General features: G+C 40.8%; 1 protein-coding gene across 6 annotated transcripts in view; it reads right to left on the reverse strand.

Annotated features, from left to right (window-relative positions):
- Positions 1-21876, reverse strand: part of LOC307028747 (discs large homolog 1-like protein) — a gene marked incomplete at its 5' end in the record, with an annotated part of 107494 nt that extends 85618 nt beyond the window's left edge. The window contains 4 exons of one of the 6 annotated variants that reach the window (XM_079664018.1): positions 14644-14740; positions 15664-16522; positions 19997-20167; positions 21417-21876. In XM_079664018.1, coding sequence (XP_079520144.1) covers positions 14644-14740; positions 15664-16522; positions 19997-20167; positions 21417-21435 — 1146 coding nt within the window. Of the gene's footprint in view, positions 1-12145; positions 12176-14643; positions 14741-15663; positions 16523-19996; positions 20168-21416 lie in introns of those variants that run through there. The other 5 variants (XM_079664016.1, XM_079664017.1, XM_079664019.1 and 2 more) reach the window with 5 other exon arrangements.
- Between the last annotated feature and the right edge of the window lie 251 nt (positions 21877-22127).

The following is a 22127-nucleotide window of genomic DNA, read 5'->3' on the forward strand; positions in this document are numbered from 1 at the left end:
AAGCATGTGTAACATTTGCCTCGCTCCATCCCGTCCCACAATCCACCACTCTGTCGGCCCCCCCGCCCCCCCAATGCCTGGCTACGGTCCTCAGCTGTGGCAGGCCAGCGTCCTCTCCCTCTCACTCTTCACTGCTCTCATCTTCATCATCATCTTCAATTGTGTAATCCTCATAGCAGGTCAGGATGCAAGAGGCAACATGTTCACTGGTATCTTCAGTGTGTGTGTGTGTGTGTGTGTGTGTGTGTGTGTGTTTTGCGTGCATGTGTGTGTGTGTGTGTGTGTGTGTGTGTGTGTGTGTGTGTGTGTGTGTGTGTCTGAATCTGTTCAGCACGTGTGTTTTCAGAGTGTTGTTGTTGTTCTCAGCATGTGTGTGTCAGTCTGTCTGTGTGCATGATTAAGTGTGTGTATGTCAGTATGGCTGTAGTCTCTCCTGTCCTCCTCTCTGCAGCAGCAGCCCCAGCCCTCTATCTCCCCTCTCACTATCTGTGTGAGAGTGTGCCTCTCTCGTTCCATCGTTCCCCTTCTCCCTCTCTCTCCCTCTCCCGCTCTCTCCCTCTCTCTCCATAGCTTGCTCTCTCTCCCTCTCCCGCTCTCTCCCTCTCCCGCTCTCTCCCTCTCTCTCCATAGCTTGCTCTCTCTCCCTCGCCACGCTCCACTGCCTCTCCTGGCCCGCCTCTCAACAGCAAGATCAATGAGAGGAAGAGGAAAGACCTGCACACAGAGGTTGAAGGCGGATTAAAAGTCTGACGTCCTCTACCTATTTTTTTCTATCTGATGCAGTGATGCTCTGCCTTGTATAGTCATGTTCCACTATCACACACACACACACACACACACACACACACACACACACACACACACACACACACACACACACACACACACACACACACACACACACACACACACACACACACACACACACACACACACACACACACACACACACACACACACACACACACACACACACACACACACACACACACACACACACACTAAAAGGGCAAGGAGGAGGGGAGTCCAGTATTACAGGGGCAACTGAAGATTCACTTGACCAAATATGACATTGGTGCAGAGGGAATAGTAGAAAGACAATGTTGTTACATCCTCCAGAGTCTGAAGCCATATTTCGACAGAGTTGCTTGGCTGGCGGCGGAAGACGACTGTGAATCAAGCTATTTCAACCACATGTGACCGGGACATGATTAGTGGAGAGGGGGAATAGTCATTAACAATCGCAATGAGCCAGCACCGGACAAGATTTTGGACAGAACTCATGCATACATACATGAGGTTATGTAATGTTAAGTAATGTCCCAGGAAAGTCTGCTTGCAAGATGAGTTTCTATTGCGCTGCAGACAAAGTTGAGACAGTTTCAACTTTTTGCAGGACAACCCTGCATCTTTTTTCTGGAGCCCCTTCTGTGTCCTGTGTTGGTCTACAATAATTGAGAAAGATTAGCCTTTTCTGTCAGGCTGAATCTGGACTAAGGTGTTAAATAATATCTTTATGTATGCTCAATTGTGTGTACAAAACTGTAAACCAATTCAACACCTGAATAATGATATTTAAGGATATTGTATACAAAAACAAAGTACAAAGGAATTGTTTTATGGCTATTTTACTGTAAATATTAAGGTATGTGCTATGTACAGGCTGATACAATATCATTATTAAAGTCATATTCTGATGATTATTATTACAATTTAAGATAAAATGCTATTATTATATAAAAGATGACTACTATACTATAACAAACTATACGTTCGCTAATCAGTAAATCAAGTCACAGGTTATTAAAAACTTTAGGTTTATATTTGGCCAAACATTTAACACTTTATGGTGTGAAAGACATTGTGACCTCTAGATTATGGGCTCAGAACAGTCTCATAATACACACATGCACACAGAAGGACTCACACTTGTATTTCATGATCCGCAAAAGGATTCAGTTGTATTTCCGGATCCACACTTGTGTTTTTCAATGCACACACAAATGTGTTCCGTTTCATATACATGTAAATATATTTTTTTAATAAAAAAAAAAAATCCAAACACAGAAAAAAGTTTTAACATATGTATTTTTGATCCACACATATTTGTTTTCCGTTTAAATCACCGGAACCTGCAAACACAAACCGCTTCCTGTGCACGGATCGCTGTGCATTCGTGTGTGGGTTTTTTGAGACTCCCCTGACGCTCACCCGATTCGTACTTGTAATTTCTCTCATCTATAGCCGATCAGATGTCTCCTCCAGTCTAAGCCAATCACATGAGCGCACCCCCACGAGGGTATGATTTATTGCGTTCATGACACTTCATAGACGCATTTTGCGCAGTCCGGTCAGCTCGCTAAACAGAGGGCGGAGCTTCAGGTGATCATGCAGAGCTGCGTGTCTCCGTCAGACTCAGCAGCTGATCTGATCTCTCTGTCGCGTCCGGTTATACTTCACCCGTGTTCATGTCCATATCGATCAGATCCAGCTCTCCTGATCGGCCTTTACAGAGAGCACCGATCAAACTATTTAGAGTGAATATCGGCCGATAATAACCGGCGGGGCTCCCACCCGTTGACAGTTCACTGTCTAGCACTGGCTTCGTAGTGAATAATATAAAGGCTTGTATTTGCGTGCATTTCCTGTTCGGGAAATGGCAATGTACTGAGAGTGGAGGTGTCCTGAGATTAGCGCCTGCAGGCAGGCTCCATGGACCTGTCAGCTCCGGACTGTGCAAAATGCGTGCATGAAGCACTACGTCATGAACGCAATAAATCTACCCTCGTGCGGGCGCGCTCATGTGATTGGCTTAGAATTGAGGAGACATCTGATTGGCTATAGATAAAAAAAATTATAAGTACGAATCGGCTGGCCGTCAGAGGAGTCTCAAAAAACCCACACACGAATGCACAGCGATCCGTGCACAGAAAGCGGTTTGTGTTTGCAGGTGCAGAGGTTTTAAACGGAAAACAAATATGTGTGGATCAAAAATACATAGGCCTATGTAAAACTTTTTTCTGTATTTGGATTTTATTTACATGTATATGAAACGGAACAAATTTGTGTGTGCATTGAAAAACACAAGTGTGGATCCAGAAATACAAGTGTGAATCCTTTTGCGGATCATGAAATACAAGTGTGAATCCTTCTGTGTGCATGTGTGTATTATGAGACTGTTCTGAGCCCATACTAGATGATCAATCCAATTGACCCTAACTGTGAATCTGTCCACATGCTAACTATGTGAACTCTACCACATGACAGTGATTGGTAATTTAAAGCTTACCTATTATGCTATATTTGAACAGTATATTATGGCCATATCTATACAAAACATGTCTCTGAAGTGTTTTGCTCAAAATGCCAAACAGATCACCCATTCTAGCATGGCTGATACTCTATTTCAGCCCTGTTACAAAAGTGCTGATTATGGGTCCGTAGCTTTAAATGCAACCAAGCTGCTGCTGGCCACGCCCCTTTGGATGCAATCAGTGAGCTCTGTGAAAGCTAGAGTGTCTACCAGCAGAAACTCAGGTAAATCCTGCCATTATTAAACGTAATATTATGTTCCAAAGCACATCAATGATTATTTCTGAAATAGTATGGAGCTCAAAACCTTTCTCTCTTGCAGGTTTACCACAAAGTAAGGACCTTTTATATCCGGATTTTTTACACATACTCTCTCTAGTACAGTATTAGCTCTGAGTGTTAGCGATGCTTGCTGCTAAACACAGACCATATTACTTCCAAAACACTTTGCGCATCTTATAGGAGACGATAGGTTGGGCCGTGGGCGGAACGTTGCCAGGAGGTAAATGTAAAGCCAGCCCACATTTTAGTAATGTCGTCATGACCGCAGCAAATCTGGATCAGCTCCGTTGTACCCCCGTTTTTAGAGATGTGGGTAAGTAGTAAGAGAGAGAGGGTTGTATTTTCGGACACTTTGTCAGTCTCCAGTCCTTACACACCGGGGACACATATTTATGTATAAAAGACATCAAAAAGTGCATTTTGTATAATAGGTGACCTTTAAAACAAAAAAGTCTAGAGATGAGTGTATTTAAGGAAGATATAGCATAGGGCAGAGGAAGTTGAATAAGTCAAAGCGCACTTGCACTTAAAGCGTGGCTTTTGATGCTGACGGCTGGGCCATCTGGACTATCACACACAGCAACACATTCCCACAAACAGCAAACACACACAGTAGCCTCTCTGCGGTTGTCTCTGTCTTCTCACCTCATCTCGAAAACAAACAACACAGCATGAAAGAGAAGAAGACAGAGCAAGGGAAACACAGTGCGAGAAAGCAGAGGCTGAAGCGAGAGACAAAAAAGCAAACAAGGTGATTTTAAGGTCACGCACATGTTATCAGCAGGGGGGGAAGAAAAGATGATACTATACAAAGGTCACCAAAAAAGATGCACACGTTCACTGATAAAGATATCAATCCACAACCAAAGATGATGCTCCAACATGTAAAGCTGGTAATCAGCAATGAGTTATTCTTTTTAGAAGCTTTTCCAGCAGATACAAGATGCACAAGCCTGAAGGAGCCAATTAGGTCCCGAAGCTGATGCAGGTAGACAGGTCATATAAATAATGCAATGGCATGAAAGGTTATTCTGAGCACTGCAGGAACCTATCTTTAAAAAACTCCTTGTGCAGAAACTTACACTTGTACAACTTTATGTGTTCTGTGTAGTGCATCCATTATGAATGAATAAGTAATGCAGGAAACGTGTTGCAAAGCTCATATTGACTGTGTGCACCACATTACCAGGAAGTATTCTTTAATTAGGGAGAAGTTGTGATTGTTTTGGTTTGATGTGCTGATATTTCTTAATATTGGATGTTATGTTTTTATATTATTAGCTATACAATTGAGGTAACTTAATATGTGCACATGTAAAATAATCCATGGGATACTCTTTTGTGTGTCAGATGGACTTGTTGCTGGCTTCATAGTTTTCCACTGAACATTTGAATATCAATCTCCAAACATTAGGCCAACTTCAAAATCCACTACAAATAAAATAGTTCAAGAGATTCCTCCTGACAATAAAAGGCATATTAATATAAAAATGTACGGGATTTGGAACCTTGCTTTTATGACATGTGTTGTTGGAGGATGTCTAGTTTAAAATAATTGCTAATTGTCTTATTTTGTAATATATCAGCAAGCTATTTTTATTTTTTCAAAGAGTCAGCTTTGGGTCATATGCCAGCCTTCCAAAGTCTTGGCTCGTGCGATAAGCTAGCTTTCCTGAGACCATGAGTCCCTCTGAGTATGGCAAGGAACAGATGGAGATGTACACACATACTGCACGCACGCACGCACGCACGCACGCACGCACGCACGCACGCACGCACGCACGCACGCACGCACGCACGCACGCACGCACGCACGCACGCACGCACGCACGCACGCACGCACGCACGCACGCACGCACGCACGCACGCACACACACACACACACACACACACACACACACACACACACACACACACACACACACACACACACACACACACACACACACACACACACACACACACACACACACACACACACACACACACACACACACACACACACACACACACACACACACACACACAGACACAGACACAGACACATACAAACACGTGCGTACATCTGGGATAGCCACAGGCAACCTGGCTCATATGGCTCATAAAACATGATGTTAAAAGATAAAATATCTTGAGATATTTCCATAATCATACTTCAAATTACTGAAAGATACAACGTGAAAGAAGTGCACAAGAAGGAAATCGAGGAGAGAGAGAGAGAGAGAGAGAGAGAGAGAGAGAGAGAGGCTAAATCATGAGCCTAGCAGGCATGCACTGCATGTTAACATTAGTAGGTCAGGAAGCACAGAAATAACTGCGCTGTGTGTTTGTGTGTGTGGTAACTTCATACACTCAGTCACTCACTACTATCCAATCGTGGTGGAATCCCCATTCTGTATATTAACCAATCAAAAAAGTTTCAATACATCAACATTACAAATATAGTCACATGATCTCCTCTTACCAGCTGTGTGTTCAGCTTCCACATGAGTGAATTCTCCTCTATAATATTATATAACCCTCCCACCCCCCCCTCCAAGATGCTGTGTGAGGACACGCTGACTCCTGCTGAAGCCCCGCAGTTACAAATATCAGCTGTGCAGCAGAAAAGTTAGAGCTTTATCCCACTAATGGACTATCATTTATGGAATATTTTATAATTATCTATTCGCAGAATCACAGCAAAAGTGTAAAGACTCTGCAGAAATACAATTTGGGTAGCCAACATGTTGGTGTGTTCATCTTATATACAGTGCCACTATGTGGCAAAACACAGACACAGCAGTACTGGCACAATATTCTGTAATTAAACAAAAAGGTGTGTGTGTTTGCCAACGTTGACAATTAAATGTAAGGGTATAGTGTAATGGAAGGTTTAGCATGTATGAGCTGTAACATAGTTATTAATACTGTATACCTAATGAGTAATACATTGCAGTCAATGTATAACTTATTAGATGAAATTTATATTTTATGAGTGACTATAAAGTATTTTTTATTACCTCAATATTTAATGGAAGAAAATGTTTAAGGACAAACAGTATAATGTAAAATATGTGTTATGTGGATTTAATACACTAACTGTGAAAAAGATTTGCAAGCTTCGGTTGAGGCCAAATGTAAACTATAGTGAAACTATTCATGTACTATCTATAGTATACTCTCCACAGTCCATTTCAACAAACCATTCTTTTTTTATCTTTCATTATTTGTATTCATATACTTGCTGTACTTTAGAGTCGTACAAAAGGGCCACATTTTCTAAATCTTTTTTGATCCACAGTACACATTTAAGTGAACCTGAAACTAAACTATTCAGACTGACTGAGGTCATGAGTTCTCCAATCCATGATTAAACTGAGATGTTTAACTTCCACCTCTTGAAAATGCAATGATGTGACTAGCCGAACTGAAATGAACTCTGCTAAAGGCCTTGCTTGTACGTTTGTGTATGGGGTCGTATATCCGAATGTGTGCTTCGATGTGTGTAGCTCCTCAGAGATTAGTCATCTGCTCAATGGGATTAGCTGCCCTGGCTGTACTCAGGCATGACCCCTGCTGAACTATTTAATGTTAGCTTGCTAGCAAGTTAGCTGAACAAGAGGAGATCACAGCTAATACATTCATATTGCTGAGAACACAGTGAAAACATCTGATAACAGCAGCAGTAAAAAAGGTTAATTTGAACTCAACTTGGATAAGAAGAACACCATTCATCACAAACTCCTACGGCTTCGTAACACGACGTGTTCGAAAGATTGTCAGCCCCAAAAAGTTTGTTTCCTGCTTGCCTGCTTTTTCAGAAAGGTGATTTATTCTCAGACACAAGCACTTGTCAGTCCTAGCCTCCAGAGTCAACCATGGTAACAGGCCAAGTTCTGGTGATTGCGACTGAGGTTTGGAACCTGATGTGAGTTGGCCTTGCCCCTTCACAGCTTCCAGATTTGGCTTAGTTTCGGAGATGTCAACTATAGACGGATTGATGCTGAGAAACAGTTCCAGTTACCAGAACCCTAGCTAGCTTCAGGCTAGTTTATGTGACTCGTGTCTTTGCCAAAAAGAGATACTAAACAAAATAAACGCATTAAAAATCATAGTAGTTTCATTAGGTTATTGTTCAAACCACCATATTGGATTGTGTGATTGTGTGTGGCTTGCGTACCACAGTGGAGTACCTTTTCAATGGCATATTGCTATAGGCACATTTTGATGATACGTTTTTATGATTTAGTCTAGACCTACTCCCATCTCATTACATTTATGATGTCTCCAGGCCTAAATGAAAGTTATACATTTAACAAATGCTAATTCACTTTCCTCCCAACTGGCAAGGGTCAGAGCCACAAACAAGATGATGCAACGTTGGTTTTCTGTTCATCAATTAGAAACAGAAAAGTCCCTAAATGAGTCTGAATTAAGCCTAACTTACCTACGTTTTTATCTGGATCTTTGTTAAACATAGCTTCATGTTTTCCATTGTGGTCAGTGTCTCATGGCAAGGAGCATTAGCAAGCCGATAACTTTAATGTAAAAGTACTGACCTATGGAACTAAATCTAATTCCCCTTAATTACTCAGCTTCACTCGGTCCTCTGCCAGCACCGATGATCTCTAGCACCTACAGTTCTGTGAAACCTTGAAACATGGATCGGATAAGTATTTTAGGAAGGATGTGACACAAATCTTGTTCCAGGACTATTTCAAAGGCGCCTGCTGTGACACTAATATGTTAGAGGGCCAACCTGTACTTTAGACAGGCTTTGGAAAATGGTAATGAGGGATAAAAAGGACATCGTTCTTCGCAATGTGTTATTATTTGTTTGTTTGTAGGTAACGATTACAGGACATGTACAAATATAGAAGCTAAACCCAGATATTTTGATTGAAAAAGCTTTAAAATCATTCAAACTGTACATGCTAAAACACAGCGCTAGGGTTTTACATTCACCAAACACAGGTAACGGACTGCTAGTTAATCATTACGGACACTGATTAAACTCAGTTGACCGTCCTACTCTACCATCAAAAGGCAATTTTCTAAAGCGAACCACACAGCAGGTGAGTGAGAGAATACATAGTTATTAAAGTAAGTGAAGATACATTACATTGACTGAGGATGAAGAGTTGCAACGTTCCATCTTCACATGTAGCCTTCACACCGGCCCAGTAGGTGTCAGCCCTTCTACAACCAGGGCTATCCAAACACCTACAGACCTAAGTCCAATTCTTCAAAACACGTGCGGATCTTCCCTAATATATCACTGAAGTTCTCATGAAGTGAGCTAACCTGTGACCGCAGCTCTACAGAACAGATCTGTGTAAGTCCTGCCGCAGATACATAGCTCTGGGCTCAATAGTCCTACAGCTGCTAGGGAAGTTCTCTCCCTCCTCTGATCTCCTCTCATGCCTCCACCGTTGATTAATTTGTCCGCCGTGCCCCCTCCTCAAAGTTACATCACAGCACCAGCTGGACAGTTGCACAGATGGATGGATTGATGTAGCGAGGAGTTTTCTGGAAGGAATCCAGTCAAAACTAATCGAGAAAAGCCAAATATATGTTAGAACTCCTGCTCGTGCACACTAGATCTCTCCTCTACTGTTGGTCTTTGTGTGTCGCTTTCATCTTCCCTTTCTATTCCCTCCTTTTTCCCACCTAAAATAGATCCACCTCTGTAAAATCTATTAGCAGCCTAAGGTAAGCCTCTTATGAAAAGACTCTTGCTCTCTTGGAACACGGGAGGCCAGTGACACTCAGTAGGACCAAACAACAATCACACACTAATAACACCAGGGTGGGATTTAAGACGAGAAGAAAAGAGGATTTGGCGAGATAGAGAAGAGAATCCACTGAAATCCACATACTGTAGGATTGGCAATCTGCACAAGCATAGATACTACTGAATATATATTTTAAAATAATGTGATTCATTTTTGGTTGGGCAGTATAATTTGATTTTTAAATGTGATTTCTTTATCAGAATTAGCGGTGATACCTATTCGATGCCATACACTTCCTGGCTGAATCTATTTGTATGGTTGTTCATGTGGAATAGTGTTTTATGCTATTGTTCATGCAATTAAATGAACATGTTATGAGCATAGGAAATATTTAAGTGAAAAAAGGTCTTGATTCTAAAACAGGTTTTTTTTCTGTTTACCGAGAATGCACATTGTAAAAGATTAAAAGAGGGTCAAAGAGGGAGACTCGAGTAACTAATGTATCAATCAGGCTGAGAGAGCACATACTGAAACATCCTCCAGCAGTAATCTAGCAGTCTTGAGCTCAGGAAACACCCTCTGATCTTTTTATCCATTATCTTAATGAGATAAACGGGATTAACCAGATGAATGTGAGATGGAAACCCAGCAGTCTGTTAGTGTATCTGCCAACAGACTGCAAACTGTGTGTGTGTGAGGTGTGTGTGTGTGTGAGGTGTGTGCGTGTGTGTCTGCATACTGTATATGCGAGTGTGTCTGCATGTGTCACTCCTCGAGCACATTCTACTTTTCATATATCCCTATCAACTAAGAGACCAGTCAGCTTCTTTCATAAGTGTACTCTTTTATCTGATAGAATAACATCTTTGCACAGAGAGTTTATCTCTTTGTGAAGCCAAAATCGGACAATCCCTGTATTAGCCAGCACAATACAAAATTCCTCATGCTCCTGACAGTTTATAAGCGAGGTCACAAAATGCCTCCAAGCGGAATTTCTTACTAATTCCCCTCTGGGTCGAAGTGTATGTCTTTCAAGCAGACAATGTGATATAAACACTTAAGTAGAGTCCACGAATAAGCACAATCAAGACTGAGTACATAATGAGATTTAGTCTGAATCAAGATCCAGAGGGTGCCAATATCAAGCTTGTACTTGATAAAATTAAAGCTTGAAGAAGACTTCTCACAGATTCAACCCTTGCAAAAACAGGGCTAAAAAAGAGCAAATAGAGCAAAATCGGGCATGGCTAAAATGCATGATCTGTTTCGTGTTTTGAAAAAAAAACTTTGCAGACATGTTTTATATGGGTATGGCCCTAGAATATATTATTCAAATATAGCATGATAGGTCCACTTTAACTAGGTTTAAATAAAAAAGCAATGAAGAAGTAAAAAGTTTATATAGAGTCCAAAAAGGGTTACGTTAGTTCATCTGACAGAGCTCTGGGGGTACCTCAGACCAAACAGGTTGGGCCCCTCTGGTCTAACCTTTAAGATAGCATGGAAGAACAAAGTCTGTTAGATGAAGTGCAACTTGATAGACACTAAACAAGACTAATGGCTGATGAGAATATACAGCAAAGACCTATAAGCTGTATCTCTAGCAAACGCATACGATATTAGTTCCTTGAGCTAGTTTAATTGTATCTTCAAATAAAGTGGTAGTAGAGTCAATATACAGCATCTGAATCCCCTCCCCCATGGCTTTATAATTTCAAAACAAAGTTTGCTACGCACAAAAATGTATGTGACTTTCTAAAAACCAACAGTCAACATTACGCAGCCATTGGCCAGGTGTGCAAAAGTGATAAAGTAAGCAAACTTTTCTCTCAATATTTTGACAGTCATTCACATGACTACTTCTGCCCCATTTCATATGCACAAATATCATGAAAGCCTTAAGGGGAGACCATCCTACAGAGTGCTCTTTGACCCTAATTGGAACAATGATTGCATATTGCCCCTCTTGGCTTTTCACTTACCACTAGGAAAGGGTATTTTGTTCAACTCGGGACAGTTCTGAATGTCTTTAGTATGATTGTCTTTATCCAAAGAGATCTAAAAACATGTTGTAAAATCATGTTCGATCTTAGCATACCCTGTCTTTTAAGCATTGTTCTATACAAGCTCACACTGGTTCTGCTGCTTTCAAATGGGCCATGGAATTTCTAAATATGCACACATGTGTCAAGAGTTCTCTCCAGTCAACCAGCGAATCCGTCCGTTATCTACACAGCCAGCCAGCTAGTCAGATAGCTAGTCCTTTGAAGTGTGTGTCCTATCAACCCAGTTTCTTGTCTCTCTGGGCATCACATGTTGTCAGACCAACAGCTGAGCAACAGCTCGGCAGTCCCATTAGAGTTGCTTCGCTAGAGCATAGCTCACTCCTGTAAAAATATCACCTTCTAGTTTCACAAAGCACAGCAGACCATTCGTACAATAGGCAACCTGTCACCAATTGAATGTGATGACAGGAGCACTTTGGTTACTATCACTTAACAAGACTGTGGTTGGTTGTAAAATTCTTCAATTGGATGACCTAAGTAGATTTGCCCTAAAAGACTACACTTCTTCGATCCTCCTTTGATTTAAAAATCATACTATCTTGATGACCGTTCTCATTAAAAGATGATCTGAGTAATTCACACATCATTTAAACGTACAAATTAAAGGGTTAACTCTCATTCAAATAATAAAAACGACCATGAGGGTCAAAATAATCAAAAACAGACAATTGTATCCAAGGATGCGAGTCAACACTGTTACACTGTTTACTTTGTTTATCTTCCATTCCCCTCAGCTCTACTCCTATCTGCTCTCTTCCTGTGTCTCACCTTTGTCGTGAGGATGCAGATGCAGTCCATCCTCACTAGTCCGGCCAGTGAACTTTCACCAAAACATCTTCCAGCTGCTACTTGCACCACTCACCCGCTTGTTGCTTTTAGTGACATCCTTCTGCTATCTGTCCGTCTTTGTCTCCTCCTCCTCCCTCTCTTCTTTCATCACTCAATCTATCTCTCCTCCCTTCCTCATGTCATCTTCACCTGTCCTTTCATCGGAGCATCCAGAGAGGACTTCTATGCTAAAGTAGAGGCGGATTGGGAAACATGGCAGCTGTCCCGGTGCACCCCAGCCCGCCCTCTTGTTTTCCAGCTGCTATCTGCGTTTTATGGCAGCTGGTTGCCACATTTTGACTTCAAGAAGTGCATGGCTCACAGTATATGTCCGTGCAAACCCTGGACACACTCAGCACACACAAAAAAGGGCAAACATATCGAGACAGGCGTAGAAACGCATACACATGAATGCACAGGCAAACACTCACACGGACATACTTTTATACAGAGGTGAACACACACACACACACACACACACACACACACACACACACACACACACACACACACACACACACACACACACACACACACACACACACACACACACACACACACACACACACACACACACACACACACACACACACACACACACACACACACACACACACACACACACACACACACACACACACACACACACAACTCTCTGATGTTTTATCAGGTCAGGCGTGGGGGGGTAGACTAAGTGAACAGTAACAGCAGTAGAGCAATGGATGCTCTACTTTCAACTTTGGGTATAAGCGAAGTTAAAGCTCGTTTGCACCCTGAAGCTTCACACAAAGAAGAGATTCACTCAAGATGCCCTGAACGATGTGAGGGTCTCAGGACAGAGGGGGTCGTATGTCTACGCTGTATAAACTGTAAAGCCCAATGAGATCAATATAAAATGTGGGATATTGGGCTATATAAATACACTTTGATTGATCGATTGAATATCATTGGGTCTCAATTTATTTTATATTATGCTATTTAATACCAGTAATCCCATTTGATGTACTGTCATCACTTACATAATTTTGTCCTTTAAGACACTAGTGTGAAATTAACTTTGCAAATAGATTTTTTTATTGCGGCATACAAATAGTTAAAAGTTGAGGCCACAGTGACCAACACATTCAAATCATTTCATCCTTGAGCCCAAGTAGACGTTTGAGAGAAGTGTTAAGAAATTCCTTCCAGGCATAAGGAATATCACCTTCACATTCATTTCAATTCAAAACTATAGTTGAATATTATGCATTTTCAAAGACAATAAAACCAGCTTATAGGCAGCAAATGAATAGAACCGTGGTAAGAACCAACCCAAACACAATACAAGCAGTATTAACTGTAAGGGGACATGTTTCCTGATACACAAACATAACTGTATTAAAACAGCTTTTCACTATAAAGCAAAGTAAGTCCATATTAAATCAAATTCCCCAAGGACTATCAGCAGCAGAAGATCAAAGCCAATTTGTGTGCAGTGTAAACCTATGTTCAAACCACACAATGCCATTTCAGCAAGATCAACAAGCGAGACTACCGGTAGTTGCATGAGCCCATCTCTAAATAAAATGTTTCTGAACTGAATTGATTCCCCTTGTCATATTATGTAATGAAATGTAAACCAATGTCCAAACAGCCAGCCTGCATAAACGATCTGTCCATCTAACTGAGCTCTCTGCAGCCACCAGCCCCTCCGCATGGCTACGGAGGAGACGTGTTGTCACCAGTTAATAATTGTACTTCCTGTATCATAAATGATTCTATTTAGGACAAGTGATATGTTAGACACAAAAAAACAATCAAAGTCTTACCTCTATGTTTTCTCATTTTGTACAACCATTTTTCTTCTGTGTAAACAATAGCAGGGTGAACATTGCCCCTTTTCTCTTCATAATCTGCATCCTTAAGTAAAAAATAGTATTAAACCAAATGGGCACAGATACATAACGTGGTGCAACACAGTGAAATAAAAATACCTTTAGAGGTTCTGACACTAATTCTGACAAAAGACAATAACTAGATCATGTATTTACGGAATCAAAGCAAATGTACACTATCTGACAGATATCAGCTAAATAAAACCTGAAAAATCGAAATATAGTGAACCCATAATAACGATGACAACTACAAGGAAATCTCTGCCACGTGACCATATAAACATATATAATGGGACTCAGTATATTAACAAACCGGACAAAATGTCATAGGTACAGGGGGATAATTGCCTTCTCATCATACAGTAGATTCTCTGGAAATCATAGCAGCACTTTTCTAGAGTCGTGCAGCCCTAACTGTAAGCTCAAGTTTGCCACCCAGAAACTGAGATCACTCTCAAGTTTGATTCTCTGGGCAGAGATGTCTTGCAGTTTTCCCAAGGCGCTGATACAACACAAGCAGAGGTGTCAGCTAAATGCAATGTAATGTAATGTAATGTGTCTTACCTTGTTGGGGATCAGTGGGCTGGTTGCTGGCCGGGGACTGGCTGGACCGTGGCTCGGGCTGGTGGAGCTGACTTTAACTGGCCCGGGGCTGGTTGGACTGGAAACAGATAGCAACGAGAGAGGGTGTCTAGAGGTTCATCTGAAAACTGTCTGATATTATTCTGCACTTCTACATCTGAATTCCCAAAAGCAGACAAATTGCAGTGTTGGCTGCAATATGTCAACTAACTTATGTGAAAAACATGCTTTTTCATTTAAATCTTTCTGTGTGTTCTGGAATTTGTTGGAAATAAATAGTAATGTGTGTACAGTAAGTTAGCCTGAGCGGGATAGCTAAAGAACAATATATGTCCAATTAAGAAGAAGGACCGCCTGTAGTAACTTCAACAACACCTACAGCAGGGGTGCCCAATACGTCGATCGCGATCAACCGGTAGTGTGGGTAGATCACATGGCATTGAAAAAAAAAACTTTTTTTTTTTTTTTTTTAAAGGCAGCCTATCATCCACCCTTGCTATGGCATTTGCCACTTGATTGACGTACAGGTAAGCCAGTCTGAGTTGTATTGTGCCATACGGGCTCATGCAGTTATGAGGGAGGGGGCGCAATTATTGTAAGCGCGCCACAGTTTATCCGCCGTTTAGTCCACTAACACCCCCCCCGCGCGCGCGCTCGCGACACAGATTGGGCAGGGGCGGCCCTGTAGGTAGATCATTTGGGCGTGGTCCTTTTTAAAAGTAGCTCCCAAGCTGAAAAAGTGTGGGCACCTCTGACCTTCAGTATAGAATATCGATTAAGAAGTCTCTGCTAGCCTTTAGCATTCATTGTTTTCTTCTCCATTACCTTTATGCCACTATCAAACAGGGTGCATCAAAATGTAACTGAAGCTATTCTTTGTCTGTTGTTGTGTCCACATCTTTGGTGTTTTCCACTGTTTATACCAAACATAACGTATCTGTTTGGTATGGGAAAATGTCAGTAAAATCCTGCTAATGTACTTTAATAACAATTCAAACATACCTCAGATGAAGCCCTTTAGTCAAAGGCCCTGTAGGACTTCTGGGACTGCGGCTGCTGAAGCTGAACTTTCCCTGGTTGAGGCTGCTTGGACTCGTGCTGGGAGTGACCTTGCCAAAGCCTAAGTCCTTGGTGGTCACAGGTGATGTGGAGACTACGACAGCGTCTGTGACTCTGATGGGACCCGGGCTGGTGACAGGACTGCCGCTTTTTGGGGTGAGTTTGTCCGGAGAAATTGGAAACACAAAGCTCTCGATGGTGCTGGAGACGAGGGCCGAGACAGTCCTCAGGTTGGGGTCCGGAGAGGTGGAATCACTCTGTGGAATGGTGGAAGAGGTGGAGCTTGCCACCGAAACATAAGAGTTGGTGGCAGTGAGTTGAGGCTTTGTTCCATTCAGTGCTGATCTAGGAGGGTTTTTTATTGGGCATTTGGGGGTTTCTACACCATTCACTGGGGCTCCGGGGGATGTGGCAGCAGAAGGAGAAGAGGGCAGAGAATCAGACGCCAATGATTTGGAGACTCCTGGTTGGACAGGAGGGAGAGGAGCACGATACTTGAGCTTGGCTGGTTGTGAGTCCGGTGAAACAGGCTGTGTTGTAGGGGAAGATGGCTTTGATGTGGGTGTCCCGGATGGTAGTGGAGCAGCATGGGACTTGATCGACCTGGGTTTGGGGGACAGAGGTTTTAGTGGGGATGATCCTTCACTAACTGGGGGGCTCAGGGTAACCAAGGAGGGCTGTGGCTGGGGAGAAGGCTCTGCTGGGGGGCTATAGGAGTCAGGGAGGCTCCAGGGACCGGCTGTCTGGTCCACAGAACTGTCACTGTCAGCGAGGATGGTCAACTCGTAGTACTCCTGGATGTCTGGGAGGACGAAATAATAGATTAGAGCCAGGAGGAATGACTGAACGGTTAAGTGGTTTTGTAAATGAAGTAATGACACTTTAAAGGGATGCATGTATGACAGTAATAATAAAGACTTACTTATTATAAAACTACACGAATGAATGACTATTTGAATTAATATCAGGCACACTGAGGCAATGTGTTCTCCAAAGGATACAAAACAGAAGAGATGGGATGATTATTCAAAGGTTAAGTAGCTATTAATTAATGATTAGTATATCTGTCAATATTTTTCACTCAGAATTCAAATCAGTTTCTGGTTTAATCGTCCCCAGACTTAGGTGTTATTTGTTTTTACATTATTATGAACTATAGATATATTGGTTTTTTTATGAATAAAAAAACAAGCCTCAAAATCTGGGCTCAGTAAGAAGGAGATCACTTTTTCACAATGCATCGATCGAAACATTAAAATCAGTTGCAGCTCTGTAAAGCTGTTCCCAATTCAGTAGAAAAACGTAATCACTGCTGTATATGCAGATTGCATTCAGAAGCTTTAGTACATTGGTGGAGAAAATGCCTATACACTGTTGACCTCTAGTGGAAGCACAATGATACTGCCACCATATTTATTTAAACAGTAACTCCTGAAGTAGTCACAGTTCTCCACTTCAAAGAGAATTAGTTAAGTATATTGTCATTTCCCAATGTAAAAGATAAAACAAGGACCCTATTAGATTAACTTCTATGATTCATGGTTTCACTTACTCCTCTCTGCATACACAACTGAGAGTTCTGCACTAAATCATGGTTAGCTCAGACTGCTAAAACAAACAAGTTAAGTGGTCATAAAGAGATGATGAAGAGAAAGAAAAACAGAGGTGCAGTATCTGGGGAGAGGAAAGGGAAGATACAGACAGTTGAAGGATGGTTTGTGAAGAGAAAAGGGGAATGAAGTGAAGAGAGATTTGAACAGTATCATACATAGAAATAACCACATAACAGGCATCATGGATGGGAACAAAATACAGTAACACACACACATAAATAAACATGTTCAAACATATTACATTACATACAGAATAGGCCAAACATATTTAAGACATAAGAAGTCAAGGATAAATAATACAAGGAAAAAAAAAGACAGTGCTGTTGTTTTAAGACACAGCTTAAACATGAAATACTCTCGATTTAAAGGTCAAAGTCCACACAGGATTTCAGTGCCCTGTTTAGTGAAAACACTAAACAGCACACATACATGCTCACACACGGAGAGGAGCGTTACTGTAGGAACTAAAGGTGTGGGCGTGGCACAAAGCAGGTTGAGAACCAGTTTGTTTAACAACATGACACTAGTTCACAACAAGCGGATCAAACCAGTTATACACAAGCTGTTAACTCTTGGGAGGAATTTATACTTGCAACACATTCACTAAATGCATGCAGGCTTTCCACAAAGGGGCCCAGTGTTTGCTGTGACAGGCCACATCACGCCTACATGGTAATGATCTGATCTCAATTTTCTGGTGAAAATAAGCCATGTGATAGCACAAGTTATAGTAGAAACCGTGAATACTATGACACCACCGCGCTCCTGTCCTTCTCAAAAGATCAGAGAGCCATCAGTCAAACAAAAGCCAAACCTCCTTAGCTTTATCTGGACAAAAGAACACTAAAGCCAATCTGTCTTCATGACTTCATATTGAATCCCAAACACATAGTTTCCTTCCTGACTGACAAACTACACCCCTCCGTCAATGGTAAAGACATAAAAGCAGCTATCAATAGCAACACAGAGCTTTCAAACTTATTTTGGAAACCAGCTCTCAAGTACAAATCTAAAGGGTCACAAAAAAAACATTGGCATACAGTAATATAGACAGTTTCTGTTTTATACGACAAGGTTTTTGAAATAGCTAACTCAAATCTCTTTCCAAAAACCACAGCCCAGTTAAAACTGCCTACAGCGAAGATAAAAGTATGTCCCCATCTTAACCTAGAGTTAATATGTTAATATGATTTGGATAATTTAACACTTTTCTCGAACATAACTATGCTGGTTTAAATTCCTTATTCTCTGTTAATATAATGTAAAAATGGAGCGGCAGTCAAATGTGCAAAACATGAATACAAATAGTGCAATTAAAGCTTACGTTAAAAAGGGCTTCAGAGATGTTCTACATATTTATAATAATAATACATTTCATGGTACTCAAAGACACTTTAAATGTTAAAACTCATAAAAACATTTCACATGCAAGTATCAGCAGAAGGGCTGCAGCTAACAATTACTTTCATTATTGAAATATATGTGCTTGTATTATGGTCTTATTTATAACATGTAAGAATAATGACAAATGTCCGTCTGAGTTTCTCCGAGGTTGTGTCTTTGAAAGTCCCGTTCCGTCAGTCACAGACCCAGAGATATTCAGTTTAATATACTGACAGAAAGGCTCTATATCTGAGAGGCTGACAACAGATATTTCTGACATTTTTGCATAAAACAATCAAATCAATTACCACAAATATTTGGCTAACACCTTCTGTTGATGGACTCAATATTATGGGACTATTGACTGTAACCAGCAGATAAAGGCTAACTGAAGCTTAAGACTGATTCTATAATTTAGGGTGCATTTCACATCAAAAAAACAGTACAAAAAAAGTGTTCTTTCTCAATAGAACAATCAGTGGTTCAAGTTAGTATATTCCTCAGTTTAACATATCCACTAGTTGCAAAGCTTAAACATTTTTTTATTTTATTTTATTTTAAGGGAAAGGATGTTTTCACTACTCAGTTTGTCAACTATGTTACGGACAAACTTGATGTCATTGCAATCATTTGATTAAGTCCTGCACTTCAAGTAAAATCAAATTTGAAAGGCTCTTGAGTCTATTCTACCATACTGTATATCCAAAGATTTTTTAAAGTTTAAAAAATAATTGTATTAAAGTTTTTTTTTTCATGTGATATGTTTAGCACTGTCATTAAGGATAAGGATATTTTGTATTATAAAACTACCATAGAGGTCATTTTGATTGGTTTTAAGAGATGTCATGTACAACTCCAATCTGTGTAGATATACATTATACTATAAAGGATATCAGAAGCACTATTTTAGATATTTTAAATTGGAAAAAATGAGGTGCAACATAATTGACAATGAAAGTCAAACATTTGACGCAAATAACATAGTTGACTGGACACATTATTAACCATCAGCACTATGCTCATTTCAAGGCAGAAGTGCACAATTCCATTGATAATGATGTGTAATGATGTCTACATGTCATACAAATTATCAACTAGGTTACATGTCAACTAAGTTACTATAGTTATTACAGTACTGGGTAACCTAGTTGACAATTTCCCTATTTTGACCCATAATTTCAATGGTAGGCCTTGCCTGGATGACCACATGTCATTTTCAATGGATGTATAAAGGAAAAGTCACGGGCAGCGTATCTGAAAATCCAAACTGATGTCCTTACCAAGCAGAGCACTGAAGAGCTGACTTTGGAAGACATTGATGACTCTGTCCAGAGACTGCTGCAGCTGCGAGTCCTCCTCCACGCCGCCCTGTTTGCTCCGGTTCTGGTTCTGCTGTCTCTGGTCAAGTTTAGTCCGGTACTGCTGTAGAAGCTCCAGGGCTCGCTGAGCATCTAAATATAAAAAATATACATGTAAATAACTAAAACCTTTTTTTCCCCATGAGTAATGACTAAGATACAACTCTCCGGGCACTCTTAAGTAGAGCAAGGAGATAAATGTGCATTATAAGCCTCCATTAATTGTGGATTAGTATGGTTAAAAACTCAAGACCTCACAAGGTCTTCCTCAGGGTGAAGCTAAAACAGATTGATAATATCTGGCTCCGTTAATCGTGAGTGTGGACACAGGTGTGCCTGAACTGAAGAATGTTTTCTTTCGGTTTCTGTCTCAGCTACTTCCAGTTTGTTAGTGTTTGACATGCCATGCAAATTTGACAGCAACTCAAAATGAAAAGCATTTCATCTTTCAGTACTTTGCAAGGTTGTAGCAATTGTTTGCTCAAAAAAGGGGGACTTAATGTGCATGTTTTACCCTTATTTTACAATAAAGCGGAACAATTAAGTGTTTTATTTTATTTGCAAGTCTAATTTCAAAGCAAACAGAGGAAATGTGGCTATTTATTGTATGTTATAGTATCTTCATTATGTGAAATTGGACCAACTATTACGTGTTATTATTATGGCTTTTTATTTATTTTTTAAGGGAGATGAGGGCAAAATAGTCTGGTGTGAAAGAAGGAACAGACTACATTCCAGGCTCTATGGCACACTGAACAGCTGATTAAACCTGAAGCACTGAGAGTATTGCATCTAACTGTAACCAATGCAACTTGCTTTGAATGCCAAACAGTCTGCCCATGTAATATTGATCGTTTACGTTCGGCTTAGTCTATACAACCACATAAATCAAGCAGAACGTTTTCAGATATGAATCATATATTATATTATATTTCATTGCCATACTGTACTGTAATACGGCATGCAATCAACTAGAGGCAAAGTCAAAAAATTTGAGCTGAATTCCCCATATTTGCAGTGCATACCATTAAGCAGATTTGTAAAAATGCTAACGTGGGTGGATAACTTGGATGCCGAATTTACCACAGTGTGTTAATATTAAGTAAAATATTTTATAATATATGATATACGATGTGTGAGTGCAACAATTAACAATTCAGCGTTAAATTGACGGTTTGTTAGAGAAGTTTCGCAAAATCAAGGGCGCTTCGTTGAGTTAAAGCGACGTCAACGCAACCTTTTCAGAGCTGTAAAAACCTATGTTTTATATATTGTTTGTCAACATAAAATATGTGGTGGAATACATTACGGAAGTAAAGATGAACACTTCAAAACTATTTACCTTTCTGTCGCACAGGCATGGTGACACGCTCAGTCCTTCCTCTCACGGGGGCTAGTCTCTGTGTCGATGTGATAGTCTCTGTTAATGCAGATGTGTGTGTCTGTCCCGGGACAGCCTGCCTCCAAACTGGGAGACCAAACTGACACCACAACCGTCTACACCCACCTGTATTTTTAATCACAAGGGATGCTTTTTCAAGGTGTTTTTAAGTCCAAGAAAAGCCGTCAAAGCGGCGGAGGAAGAAATGAAGCGTTGGTATCAAACGTTGACAGTCACCGCGTGGACTTAGTACCCGGAGCTTGTTTTCTTTCTCTACTTCTCTTTCACTTTTTACTCTTCCTCTCTGTCTGGCTTTGGAAAAGCTAATGCAGTCCATTTCTTCATTCAGGTGACTTGACTCCAACACGCCGTCGGACCGGTTTTTTGGCGGATGAACACACAATCACGCGCGCGCGAACATACTCACACACTAAAGAGTCCCCAAAAGACTCACACACTGAAGCACATACCTCAAAACACAAAATAGCTATTGTGGGTCATGTTAAAAAGCTAGTGTGCAGAGCATATAAACGCCAGGTTTATTCCAGGGGCAAACACTGGATCTAGCCTACATCTTTTTTAATCCACTCAGCTCTGAGTATAGATTTAGGTTTACAAACACTGATTGGTCTCCCAGAGGCAGATATGTTTAACCTTTCCTCCCCTATTCCC

Source organism: Notothenia rossii (assembly GCF_949606895.1).
Source record: "Notothenia rossii genome assembly, chromosome: 1".
Classification (NCBI taxonomy): Eukaryota; Metazoa; Chordata; class Actinopteri; order Perciformes; family Nototheniidae; genus Notothenia; species Notothenia rossii.